Here is a 12748-nt window from a genome sequence, read left to right as displayed (position 1 = left end):
GCATTCACAAGTGTCTGTCTAGCTCCCATTGCTGCAAGGAAAAGAACTACAGGTTATGGCAAAACTTGCGGTTGTGAGTCCACAAGTTAGTGATTTGGCACACCTTAGTATACTGGTCAGTTTCTACTTCTTAATACATGGTATACAGCCCGTGTGTACCAGTCTCTTCCAAAGCTTGCCTGTAACAAATAAGGCTAGCTTATTTTCCGGTTCTGATCCCAGTGTTATGTATGTTGCTCTTTTGCTGTGGAATACTTACTCTTAGTGGCTACTGCCTGACTCTGCATATTGTCTAATCAATCTTCCTGTAAGTACTTTAGGGATTTCTATTCTTCTGAATAACAGGAAATCTGAGATACTAAACTGTGTATTTATACTAGTTTTGTTTAAACTTTAAGGAGCAAAATTAACTTCTCTGACAGTGAGAGTATCTTGAATAAAGAAAACGTGAACATATATTAAGTATTTGCATATTTGTGGAAATCTACATATTTCTTCAAATTCTCTCTGATAAGGTAGTAGACTTCTCTTACCGCTTCTTCTAATGCTCCACTGACCCTGAAACTCCAGTTACACAGACATTCTGACTGAAATAACTTTGTTCCTGAACTTCTCCAAAAGAAAACAGCCCTAAAATTAGTTTAGAAATATTAGCCTCCTTATTTGAAAATTTGATACTTTTCAAAATTTTTTAGACTGTTAATAATTAAGATAATATCAACATAAACTATCAAACATTAAATACTGATCAGTTTTATTAGACAAAATTTACTATTTAGAAAGTTCACAAAATTATGTTTCCCACCATCCCAGATTTATTTAGCTAGGCAAAACTCCCAACAGGCTGATGTTTCTTATTTTTCAAGTACTTTTTTATGAATATAAGCCTCTTTACAAATAATTTTAACTGTTCATATCCCTTAAAATAAGAAATGAGTATTATAGTTCACTAACATTGGTGGAAAACAGTGTTTGTTGAGCCTCGTTTCCTTCTGAACTTTAAATTATCATGTGGGGAATAAATTGTAGGCTTCCCTCCTTCAAAACCATAGGAATGAAGACAAAGGATCTAGTCACCTGGACATGCTTGCTTGCTCTGGGGTTCCAGAACACTTGTCTTTGTGATAAGATTGGTTTCCTGCCAGTTTTGGTGTTGGATATAACTGTGATGAGAAGTTGGAAAGGAATGGGATTTTGCCACTAATGGGTTAAATCAGGTGTTGAAATTTTTGTTAAATCTCAGAAATAATCTTGTAGCCCCTTGGTGAAACAGTTAACATGGTTGCTGATCTTTGCTTAAGAGACAGTTTAATAATGGTGAAAATAAGGTTAAAAAGTTTTCTTAAATTTCTGCAAAGATTAGGCTGTATATCTGATTTTGTATCGTTTACCACATGTAGAAATGAACCCTGAGAAATACAAGACTTATGGACTCTTCTGAGACTATCTGAAACATATTCAAGCGTTTTACTTAATCTCAAACATAGTTTATAAACTGAAATATCAAAATCATACTGTTGGAAGAGGGCTTCCTAGGTGGCTCAGATGGTAAAGAATCTGCCTACAATGCAGGAAACCCAGGTTCGGTTCCTGGGTTGGGAAGATCCCCTGAAGAAGGGAATGGCTGCTCACTCTAGTATTCTTGTCTGGATAATTCCATGGACAAAGGAGCCTGTTGGGGGAACAGTCCATGGAGTCACAAAGAGTTTGAAAAGAAAAATTGATTTATTAGTGTTTTTTGAAGGTTCATTGAAAATTACTCAGTAATTTTAACTACTGTGTGTACTAATGAACTCTTTTATTTTAAGGAACCCAGTGATAATGGACCTCTTTTTACTGAATTAAAGTTCTACCAGCGAGCTGCCAAACCAGAACAAAGTAAGAAACACAGTACCCAATACAGTACACGTGTGTGTGCGCTTTTAAAGTGACCGCTGACTTTGTTTTTTGTTTTAAGCCAAGATGAGAGCAGTATGGTTTTGTTATTTTTTACTTTACAGATTGTATTTATTGAGATTTGTGTGAAAGAATTTTGATCTCTTAATGGATTTGCTATGATAAGATTTCACTTATGTTGATAATACAGAGTTAATAAATAATATATGATTTAGGACATAGTGTTAAAAACTGAGAGTTAGCCCTAACCCATGAGAATGGCTCAGGGATCTCCAAACCTTCTTTTGAGTGTTTTCCTAAGTTCTGGAGACCATGACTTGCAGGGTTGCCGTCACGAGGAACTAGAACAGACCGCCAAGGGAGAGGGCAAGGTCTCTTCCCACTGCCCCGATCCTGCCTGTCCTCCTGTCCCCTTCCCCTGTCCCATACCCTCTCAGATCCAGGGAGTCTCCTGGTAGGCTGGTATTGGGTTTGGGAATCTTTCTAGAGGCTCTGTCTCTCCTCGAGCTTGATTTCCTGGCTGAGGACCTTTAGAATGAGGCAAAAAGTAAGACTCTGTGGAAACAAGTAAACACTTAGGTAATTGGAGATATTAATCTTAATGGCAGTACTGTGGTTTGACTTTAAAAAAAAATGTCTTTTGCAGATTTTTCATTTTAAGACAACATTTAGGGCAGGATAGCACAATTTTGTAGGTTGATAAAAATGTTTCAGTTGTAAAGTACTTTTCATTTATTGGTTATTATGTACTGTTCACTTATTTTTTGTGAATTAAGGTGGAATCTTACGCATTCTGTTCTTGAAGATATAAAAACCTGCTTATGTATAACAAAACTGAAATCACAAGCATGTGTTTTAACTTGTAGTTCAAAAATGGATCCGTACCCATAAACTGAAGTACCTGGGTGTCCCTAAGTATTGGGGGTCTGGTCTACATGACAAAAATGGAAAAAGGTAAAAACATGTGTGTTTTGTTTTTCTCCTCCCATTTTGAGCATTTGTTGTTCAGTTTGATTAGTCAAGAGTTATGTACTGAGCACCTACCTGCAGTACTGCTCAGCCTTCACCTGGGTTGTGTGGAGTGTCTCCTGCCGAGATGAGCACAGTGTTCTCTCTCATCTGGGGGGCTTGTCCCAAGTGGTAGCAGCTGCCTGGAACCCAGCTGACGAGTAGGAACACAAAGCCAAAAGTGCCTGTGTTTTTGTTTTTTGTTTTTTCCCCTTAATAATGAATAAGCAAAGAGAAAACCTCATGTTGCTTATGTCAAAGGGAGCCCTCGGGCTTCAACATGGCATTTCCTGTTAGAGACATCAGCATAATCTGCCCGCCTTGATGAGGTTTCAGTCTAGCTGATGAGAAAAGCAAAGTTGTTTGAAACAATCAGAGACCAGTTTAAGTGCCAAATTGTGGGATTTTGCCTCGTGTGTGTCTTAGGAATTCAGAGAGGAGAGGACATTGTTGGCAGAGTTGAGTTGGAGGAAACCTCCAATGCTTTTGATGCATAATTGACACTTTAAAAAATATTTGATTGAATGAATAGAGTGTCATTCAGCAGTGCTGGTAGCTGAGATTCGGAGAGTCGTTTTGGTTGGAACTGGGATGTACTGGTTAGGATGCTCTCAGCTGCAGGTAAAGATAAAACTGACTCAGCTCTCTTTAAGTCACCATCAGGTGCCCCGGTTCCTTTATCTGGCTTTGTTCTCTGTTAATTCTCCATTGTGCAGTCTCACGGTGACTGCCCATTTCTAGACTTCACATGCAGACAGTCCCCCACAGCAGAAAATACGGTTGCTTCGCATGAGTTTCAGTTTCCTGGCAGGGAAACCATTCCCAGGGGTCTTGTGCCCGGCATTCCTCCATGTTTTCTTTGTTGGAGTTTTATCAGTGCTCATTCTTAAACCAGCCACTGGCAAGGGCAGAGTGGTCACAGCGATGAGACAGGGGAGAGGACAGAGAGCCTGAACCCGAGCGGGGCTCCGCCGGACAAGATGGAGATTAGAGGAGCTGCTGGTGGGCGGCCAGCGCTCTGCACTGGGAAGTTCTGATCCTGGAACCCAGGGAGCCCAGCAACTCCGGGGAATGGCCAGATAGTATTTTGTTATAGTTTTTTTGGGACAAGTTTCTGTAGTTTTCATGAAATTTTTTAGAGAAATAGTATAGAGCAGACTAGACACAGACACTTGGTTTCAAATCTGTGCTTTGCCCCTTAAAATGTGTGTGACTGGGTACGTTACTCCTTGTCTCCGTTACCACATCTGTGAAGCAGAGTAACACCTACCCACATAATAAAGAGTATTAAATGTAAAGCTGTTAGAATGTGTACGTGTTAGCTTTACTCTCAAGGGGGTCTTTAATCCCTTAAATATTAAGAACTGCTGGTTTAGAAAAGCACTGTAGACAAGGAATAGCATCTCAAGCGGGGAGTGACCTGAACACGGGCAGAGTAGGCTTCTGGCCTTCGGGGTGGCCTCGTGGCCATCTGTCTTTAACAAAGAAAGGGTGATTGCACACACAGGAGAAAGAGAAGGAAATGACTTGGAGAAAGAGGCTGAGGCAGGTAATGAAGACACGGGAGAAAGGGCTGTTTGGAGCCTGTGTGCGGTAGGTGGCTGGAAGCTACTGCAGGTGCTTACGCAAGGAACAGACACGTTTGACGTACAGCTGACCCCCCATTGACTCCTGGTGACCTTACCACTGAGCCCGTGTCTTTTGTGACGTAGAGTTGGCTGCAGATATCTTCTGAATGGGAAGGTACATCACCCGTAAGGTAATGATTTACTTTTTAGGTTGAAGCTCTTAAGAAATAATCATTTTCGTTCTTACAAAAGTAAAAAAAAAAAGTAAGACTCCTTCCCGCCCTCCTCCCCTGCCAGAAATCCTTACTTCCTCCTGTAACTCATCTGAAGTGATGTGAATATAGTGCTTAGCACAGTGTTAGGCTCGTAAAAATGTTGGCTGCTTTCATTATTAAATCATTTATGCTGCTTTATAGATTCCCATTATTTGCATTGTTGTATTCAAGTCCCTAGGAAAGTATACACCAGTGGTTTTACTTTAGAGAAGTTACTTGGAAGTAGCTTTTCTTTTAGTGCTCAGTGGTAGAAATAATTTTGTGGAAGAACGTGGTAGATTTCTGTGCAGTAGACAGAATCTTGCTTCATTTGATGTGGGTAGTTCAGACATGGTGAGAAGAGGGAGGAATTGTTGAGAGTAGTGGTGGGGTGATCTGTGAATAAAGACAGAGCTCCACGTCCTGTGATGTGTTAATAGATCTCCAATAGAATTAAACTCCGTGTGCTTCAGCTCCCTTTCAGAGTGTCAGCAGAGGCTGTATTTTTTCGTTACCTACATGTTATTTTATAATAATTACACAATCATATCACTCATTTGTAAAAACAAACACATCCGTGAGTCCTTGGTTTCCTCCCTCAACCTCTCAAAACCTATTGTACAGAGGAAATCAGGAGGTCAGCATCAGTGTTCCCTCTTTATTATGTTTGAGGTCGGGGTACTGAAGGTCTTAGAAAAATTAAGACATTTTGCCACTGACTAATTACATGACTTTGGACAAATAACTTTGCCTCTATAAATGTTAATTCTTTTATTAAAAGATGTTTAGAAGGATCTCTAATTCTTTTCCAGTTCAAGAATAGGTAGAATCTTGGATTTTTTATTTGGCATATTGCCTTTTAACTGTTAGCTCTTCCTTTTTCCTATAGAATTGTCATACTGTATTTTTATCTTAGAAACCTAAAATATGTAAGATTTTTGTGTCCTACTTATGTTTATTTATTTTGATATATTTAGTGTGATGGTCAAAAATGTGAATTCACCACTTCCTAGAGAACAAATGACCAATGATTAGTTTTCTTCTGCTGTAAAATGGGGCTCCTGGGGGTGCCTACCTCATCAGGGTGATGGGAGGTTTAAATGCACTGACATTAATACATCTAAAGTGCTTAGAATAGGGCCATTCTCCTATTTCAGTAAATGCCAGCTGTTGTTGTTACAGTGATTATTAATCTTTTTCCCATTAGAAAATAGCTTCATTTTGAGTGTTTGATACATCTTGGTTTTTTATTGATTTATCGAGTGGTTTAACTAGACAGCTCAGGATTTGGAAAACTATAAAGATAAAAGTGGTTCACAGAGCAAAAGATGAACCATGTCACTGCGACTAGGTGATGCTTTTCAGTGCCCTGAAGTATGCTGTATGCACAGCGTACAGAAACATATGTATGGTTATTGAGTCGTGGAGTTTGGGTGCTGGAAAAGACCTTAGAAAGCGTGAGGCCCTACTGGCTTGTTCGACACCTATGCAGATTGGGGCCCAACCAAGAAATGTGACTTGGCCAAGGTGACAGAGTTGGTTTTGTGGCAAAACTGAAAATCTCTGTGTTTTTCTGGTACATTTACTATTCCCCAAATCTTGTCTGTCGAGTACTTAGTATACAATTCTTTTATACCATTTAAGCAGTTTTATTGCATTTAGCTTTTGTTACAGCATCTCTTGACAGTCTTGATTTTAACAGAATGTTAATACTGCTAAAATGTCCCTTAAAAATAGAGAACAGTCACAGACAGGAAGCTGATATCCAGAAGTATAAATTAACTTTAACTATGACAAAAATCAGTGATATCAGCCATACTCAGATTATTTTATTATCTTTACTGTAAAGTGTCTGTTGTCTTCTCTCTGTGGGTGTTTTTTCCTTGCAATGAATGCTGTCTCACGTAACTTGTTGAGACCAGGAGGCCCCTAAGATAAAAGGCAAAACCAGTATAGCCCTTGCAGCTCTTGAGATTTTTCATTGGAAGAACTAATTTCAGATGTCTTTCTTTCCTTTCACTTTTTACTTTCTTAATAAACATTGCCTTGAAAAAAATTACTTTGAAAGGAGAGTAATCATGGCAAAGTAGGTTTTCCTGAGTTACATTCTGTTCATTGACTTTTCTTGTTTGTCTTTAGTTACAGATTTATGATAATAGATCGCTTTGGGAGTGACCTTCAGAAAATATATGAAGCAAATGCCAAAAGATTTTCTCGGAAAACTGTCTTGCAGCTAAGCTTAAGAATTGTATGTGAGCTACATTCTTCTCGTTTTTAATCCAGTAAAGGCTAGTTGTGTTGACGCTTGGTCCTCTGCTGGTTGGTGTCAGGTACTGCATTAATTTATTGTATATGATGCTTTCATAGCTGGATATTCTGGAATATATTCATGAGCATGAGTATGTACACGGAGATATCAAGGCCTCAAATCTTCTTCTCAGCTACAAGAATCCTGACCAGGTAGTTTTATAACTTTAATTTCTACTGTTTAACCTGTTGTTTGAAAACAAATACAGTTGCTGTGAACTTTTGAACCCATGCAGAAGTTTTACTTTTTGAAGTAGATATGGTAATAATAATATTTCTTCTTGACACTTTTATCTAGTTAACATTCTACATTTTTGATGCGATTTGTTGGCACTTTATCAAGTTGGCTATTTTGCCCTAAATAATATTCAGAAGAAGTACTTGTGATACAAAATGAATTTCAAATAGCTATTTGGGGGTGGAAGCTTAAAATTACATAGTGCACCAATGAATTATGTTTGCCTGTCTGCTTTGTCGTTTTTTTTATTTCCTTTGTTCAAGAAATCCATCAAATGTAAGTGTTCTGTTACTTGGAAAATTTGGTCTTTAACATGTTGATTATTGAAATCAATTGGTTTACAGAAATATCTTAGCTGTCTAAATTTGTATAGGGTTTGGAATTGAAATATGCATTTTTTTAAGCTTATTACATTCACTTTATAATTTTTACTTTTTAAGGAAAATAGAAAGGCTGATGTTATTATACCTTTATTTGGGTCAATTTAGTTGGAGTTAGAGGGGTTTATAATTTTCCTGAAGCTGACTCCATGATTTTGGTAAAAGTCAGGTTTCAGTTCAGTTCAGTCGCTCAGTCGTGTCCGACTCTTTGCGACCCCATAACCCGCAGCACACCAGGCCTCCCTGTCCATCACCAGCTCCTGGAGTCCACCCAAACCCATGTCCATAGAGTTGGTGATGCCATCCAACCATCTCATCCTCTGTCGTCCCCTTCTCCTCCTGCCCCCAATCACTCCCAGTATCAGGGTCTTTTCTAGTGAGTCAGCTCTTCACATGAGGTGGTCAAAGTATTGGAGTTTCAGCTTTAGCATCAGTCCTTCCAATGAACACCCAGGACTGATGTCCTTTAGGATGGACTGGTTGGGTCTCCTTGCACTGCAAGGGACTCTCAAGAGTCTTCTCCAGCACAGGTTTAGTTGAAGTTGAAGTTGAAGTCTTCTCCAGCACATAGTTGGGCCTCTGTGTTTAATCCGTTTTATGTGTATTCTCACTTCTTAACTTGAGCTTGTATAAGAAAGGGACACTTGGGCACTTTAGGTGTGTTGAGTCAGTATACTGTACTTTTTTCTTCTTTGTCTTAGGCCTGACTTTGACTTCCTCTTGCTTAGCTTTCCCTTTCTCCTTTGGCTCCCCTTTCTTTTCCTGTCCTCCCCTTCCCTCTCTCTGTTATGGTGGCTGTAAGGAGCTATGTAGGTACCACAGAAGGAAGTTGCTGGTTAGAGCAGGCTAATGGAGAAGTCCTAAAGGCAGCCACAGAATTTCCAGGCAGCTTACTTTATTTGCATTTAGGTTAAAAATAAGCAAGCAAACAATACACAGCTAAGAACCTGAATGGTAAGGATTCCGTTAATTGAAGTAGACCAGACTTATGTAATAAATACAAATATAATTTCTTTTTACAGTTGACTAAAACATGCTGCCTTTTGTTCAGGTGGAAATATTTTTGCAGCTTGGCTATCCTTTGGGCATATGCTTTGGATGGGATAATTTTTTTAGTATTAGATGTATGTGCTCAATCCAGACCCATATTTTTACTTCACTTCCCTCCTGTGACCAGATGCATACATCTGCGAGACAGTTACCCGGAGTTGGAGATGTAATATGTGGCTCTGGGACAGAGGAAAGCCAAATTTATTAGCTTTGTATGCTAATCAGATGTACATGTATATTCCCATAGATATGTGTATACATTATATTAAAATTTAGTTTTAATTATGAAGACTTGACTTTAACATATACTATTTAAATGTACCCAAGAGCCTCATCTAAAAGATCTTCAGGTCATCATTATAATCTTGAAAATATTTTTATGAAGTGAATCGATACTTGGTTATTCTATAAGTAAAGAGAGGAAAAGCTAACACGCCATGTGCCAGCTGAGTTAGCACTTGCACTCAGCGTGTGGCAGTTGTATCGCAACAAGTATTGATGGTTTACTCTGTTCAGTTTTGTTTTCGATGCCATAAGAAAAAGTGTATGATTTATGATCCTTGCTCAAATTGAGGAGACAAGATTATTACAAGTAAAGCACATACTTGCGTAAGGAAGTCAGGTGGTATTACCTGCACTGTAGCTACGTAGGTCATTTCATGTTTTTCTTTAAATAAAAGGTATTTCACAATTAAGTACTTGATGTTGTTCGCGTGTTGGATCAAACGTGGGGTGTCATAGTGTGGCTTTGTGGGTGAATCTGCCCTCCAGTGACAGTATTCTGTTTCTGAGCTTTACAGGCTTTAATTTATCTTGGTGCTTGGACATTTATAGGTGTACTTGGTAGACTATGGCCTTGCTTATCGATACTGCCCAGAAGGGACTCATAAGGAATACAAAGAAGACCCCAAAAGATGTCATGATGGCACAGTTGAATTCACCAGCATCGACGCGCACAATGGCGTGGGTACGTCTGAGGCACCTGAACTAGAGCTGCAGCACCAGTGCTTTCCATTGAACCCCTGCGCGGCTCTTCATCCTGCACCAGTAGATAAGCAGACGGATCAGAACTGAAGAGGCAGGATAGGGCGGGGGAAGGAGAGAGAGCTTAAGCTCCTGCATTTGAGGGACAGGGCACCTCTGTTCTCTCCATCTTCCTCTCACCCTTCCGAGGTCGTGACGGGTCGGTGGCGAAGTAGTGCAGTCAGCTGCAATGAGGCCTCTTTTGCTTTTCTTTAGCTTAATTGGAATGCTGGGGGCTTTCCTCCATAAAGGTTTGTGTTTTCTTATGCAGCTACAACTTTGTAACCAGTAGACTTACTTTGTCACCCATTCAGCTGGCCTGTTTCCTCAGCCATCGTTTCTTTTTTTTCTGTGTCCAACACTGTGGAGGAGCTAAAACCCCCTGTTCTCTGGGCCTCTTAATACCTTGCAGCATTTTTAATATCTTCACATTTTCCAAGGGCACTGTTAAATGTGTCATTGCTTTATAATTTATTTTGTAGACTAGTAGTCTCAGTTTGAAACTGTAGAGTTTTGCCAGTTTGGGTTATAAAGTAAATTATTAGTTGGAGGTAAATGAGTTCTTTGATACTGCCCAGTATTTGGTGTTTTTTTTTCAAAATGGAGTCAAGATTGTATGATGAAAAAGAAGACCATAGGGTTGACTCTTTTTACCTTATTGCTTTAGATATACCTGAAATTCTGCCTTAAACATCATTTCACTGTGCTGAATCTGCTTCTTTTGTTTCACAGCACCATCAAGACGCGGTGACTTGGAAATCCTTGGTTATTGCATGATCCAGTGGCTTAGTGGCCATCTGCCGTGGGAAGATAATTTGAAAGATCCTAACTACGTTAGAGATTCCAAAATTAGGTAAAGGAAAACTTACAGTAAATTATTTCGGGCAAAATGATGAGGCAGATGTTCGGTCAGAACTTCTTTACGAGGACTATTGCTTTAACGGACACTAATGTAGAAATAAGAAAGGGCTTGTTTAACAGTAAGATTCCTTGGGTTTCTTTTTGTTGAATTTATTTGAGAAGAATGTTCGTAAGTGTATTTAGGATGTAGCACAGTGCTGCTTAATGTGCTATTTACTGTTACTAAGTATTAATAACTTTCCATGGCATCAAGCATCAAACAATGACTCATTCTTTTAATTTTTAACAGATACAGAGAAAATATTGCGAGTTTGATGGACAAGTGTTTTCCTGAGAAAAACAAGCCGGGTAAGAAAAGACTTCTTCAGTGTTCATAAGGATTTTATTTTCTGAGAGGAGAAAGCTCCTGAGGTCCATAGACTAACAACGCTTAATGTAAGAGCTTCGGTATTGTTAAGTGTAAGCGTCTCACTGGGGCCTGCTCGCGTTGGCCTTTCCACAGGTGGGCCTTACTCACTTGTTATTCAGCGCTTTCAGTCAAGGAACCAAATTTCATTCAGTAATGCAGCTGTTTTCTTAGTTGAGGTTCTATTTTGTGCCTCAGACTCTCCTAGGCACTAGGGATCAAAATAAATAAAAACTCCTGTCCTTGTGAAGCTCTAGTTGGGAAAGGTAGACAGTAAAGGAGTAAATTGCACAGTTTATTGCATGGTTAGTACTGTGGCAAAAACAACAAACACAGGAAATGGAATTGAAGAGATGGGTGGGTTGTTACTGTAACTAGGGTGGCCTGGGACGGTCCTCCTGTGGAGGTGCCATTTGAGCAGCTGTGGGAAGGAGATGGAGTGAGCTCTGGGGAGGAACGTGTCCATGCGGAAGGACCTGAGTGCCTGCTGATGCCTGCATCTAGGCCATCATGGGCTTTGGCTTTTACTTTGAGCAAGAGTGCATGAAGTGTGGAGGAAAGGAGGGATGTGAACTGTCTGTCTTTAAGGGAAGTCTCTCCAGCTCCTGTCTTGAAGATCGACTGCTAAGGAGGCAAGGCCAGGTACAAACAGGAGCTAGTTAGAAGCCTCCTGCCATAATCTGAGCAAGGGAAGTAGCAGTGCAGGTGTGAGCAGTGGTCAGTCTGGATATATTTAGATCTTTTCAAGCCTTTGCTCAGTTGTCTCCAGGGAGGTCTACTGTGTGAGCTTAAGCTCCTTAAATTTGCAACCTGTCAACCACATCTGGAAATGGAGTGTTACTGCTTTTTCAGATTTGCTCCCTGTTGCCTTCTCCCAGTCACCAGCCTTTCCCTCTGGCCTAATGAATCACTAGCACAACTTCCAACATCAAGGATTTCTCTTTGAACTACATGGAAATGGAATCATAGAGTGAACTAAACAGATAATTTCACAAGGGCAGGGATTTTTAACGTTCTAGTTTCTGGTGGCGTTCTTTTTCTTTCATTCAATACTGCATGTATGAAATTCATTCCCATTGTTAACATTTTTTAAATGTTTTTATTTATTTTTTAACTTTATTGAGGAATAATTGACAAATATAATTCTATAATGTGATGATTTGCTATGTAGGCATACCTCATTTTATAGTGATTCACTTTATTGCACTTTGCAGATGTGTTGCTTTTCCTACTAATTGAAGGTTTGTGGCAGCCTATGTCGAGTAAATCCGTTGGTGCTGATTTTTCCAACAGCATTTGCTCACTTCCTGTCTGTGTCAAACATTGTGGTAACTCCCACAATATTTTAAGCTTTTTCATTATTATTATACTTCTTATGGTGATTTGTGATCAATGATATTATTATTGCAAACAATTATGACTCACTGAAAGCTCAGATAATGGTGGGCACTTTTTAGCAATAAAGTGTTTTTTTAGTTAAGGTATGCACGTTTTTTTAGACATTGTGTTATTTCACACATAATAGACTACAGTATTAGACATCACTTTTCAATGCACCGGGAAACCAGAACAGGTGACTTGCTTTATTGTGATACTTGCTTTATTGTGGCGGTCTGGAGCTAACCCGAGGTGTCGTCTGAGATCTGCCGGTACATGTAGACTGGAGAACGATGAGCATGATTTAGCACCGCTATCACCTCGCATAGTTCACACTGTTAACAGCGGCCTTTCTTGAAAAGACCAGCCTTGCTCTGTGA

At 39.5% G+C, this 12748-nt stretch overlaps 1 protein-coding gene across 33 annotated transcripts in view; it reads left to right on the top strand.

Annotated features, from left to right (window-relative positions):
• Window positions 1–12748, top strand: part of VRK1 (VRK serine/threonine kinase 1) — an 81032-nt gene that overhangs the window by 45207 nt on the left and 23077 nt on the right. For all 33 annotated transcript variants that reach the window (XM_086362998.1, XM_086362997.1, XM_086363024.1 and 30 more), the window contains 7 exons: window positions 1809–1878; window positions 2763–2850; window positions 6866–6974; window positions 7094–7186; window positions 9536–9668; window positions 10457–10577; window positions 10875–10933. In XM_086362998.1, coding sequence (XP_086219124.1) covers window positions 1809–1878; window positions 2763–2850; window positions 6866–6974; window positions 7094–7186; window positions 9536–9668; window positions 10457–10577; window positions 10875–10933 — 673 coding nt within the window. The remainder of the gene's footprint in view (window positions 1–1808; window positions 1879–2762; window positions 2851–6865; window positions 6975–7093; window positions 7187–9535; window positions 9669–10456; window positions 10578–10874; window positions 10934–12748) is intronic.

This window comes from Bos grunniens, chromosome 21 (assembly GCF_055505025.1).
Source record: "Bos grunniens cultivar Pamir isolate PY7600 chromosome 21, Bosgru_T2T1.0, whole genome shotgun sequence".
Lineage (NCBI taxonomy): Eukaryota > Metazoa > Chordata > Mammalia > Artiodactyla > Bovidae > Bos > Bos grunniens.
Note: the sequence above shows the minus strand (reverse complement) of the source record. Positions and strands in the feature narration are given on the sequence as shown.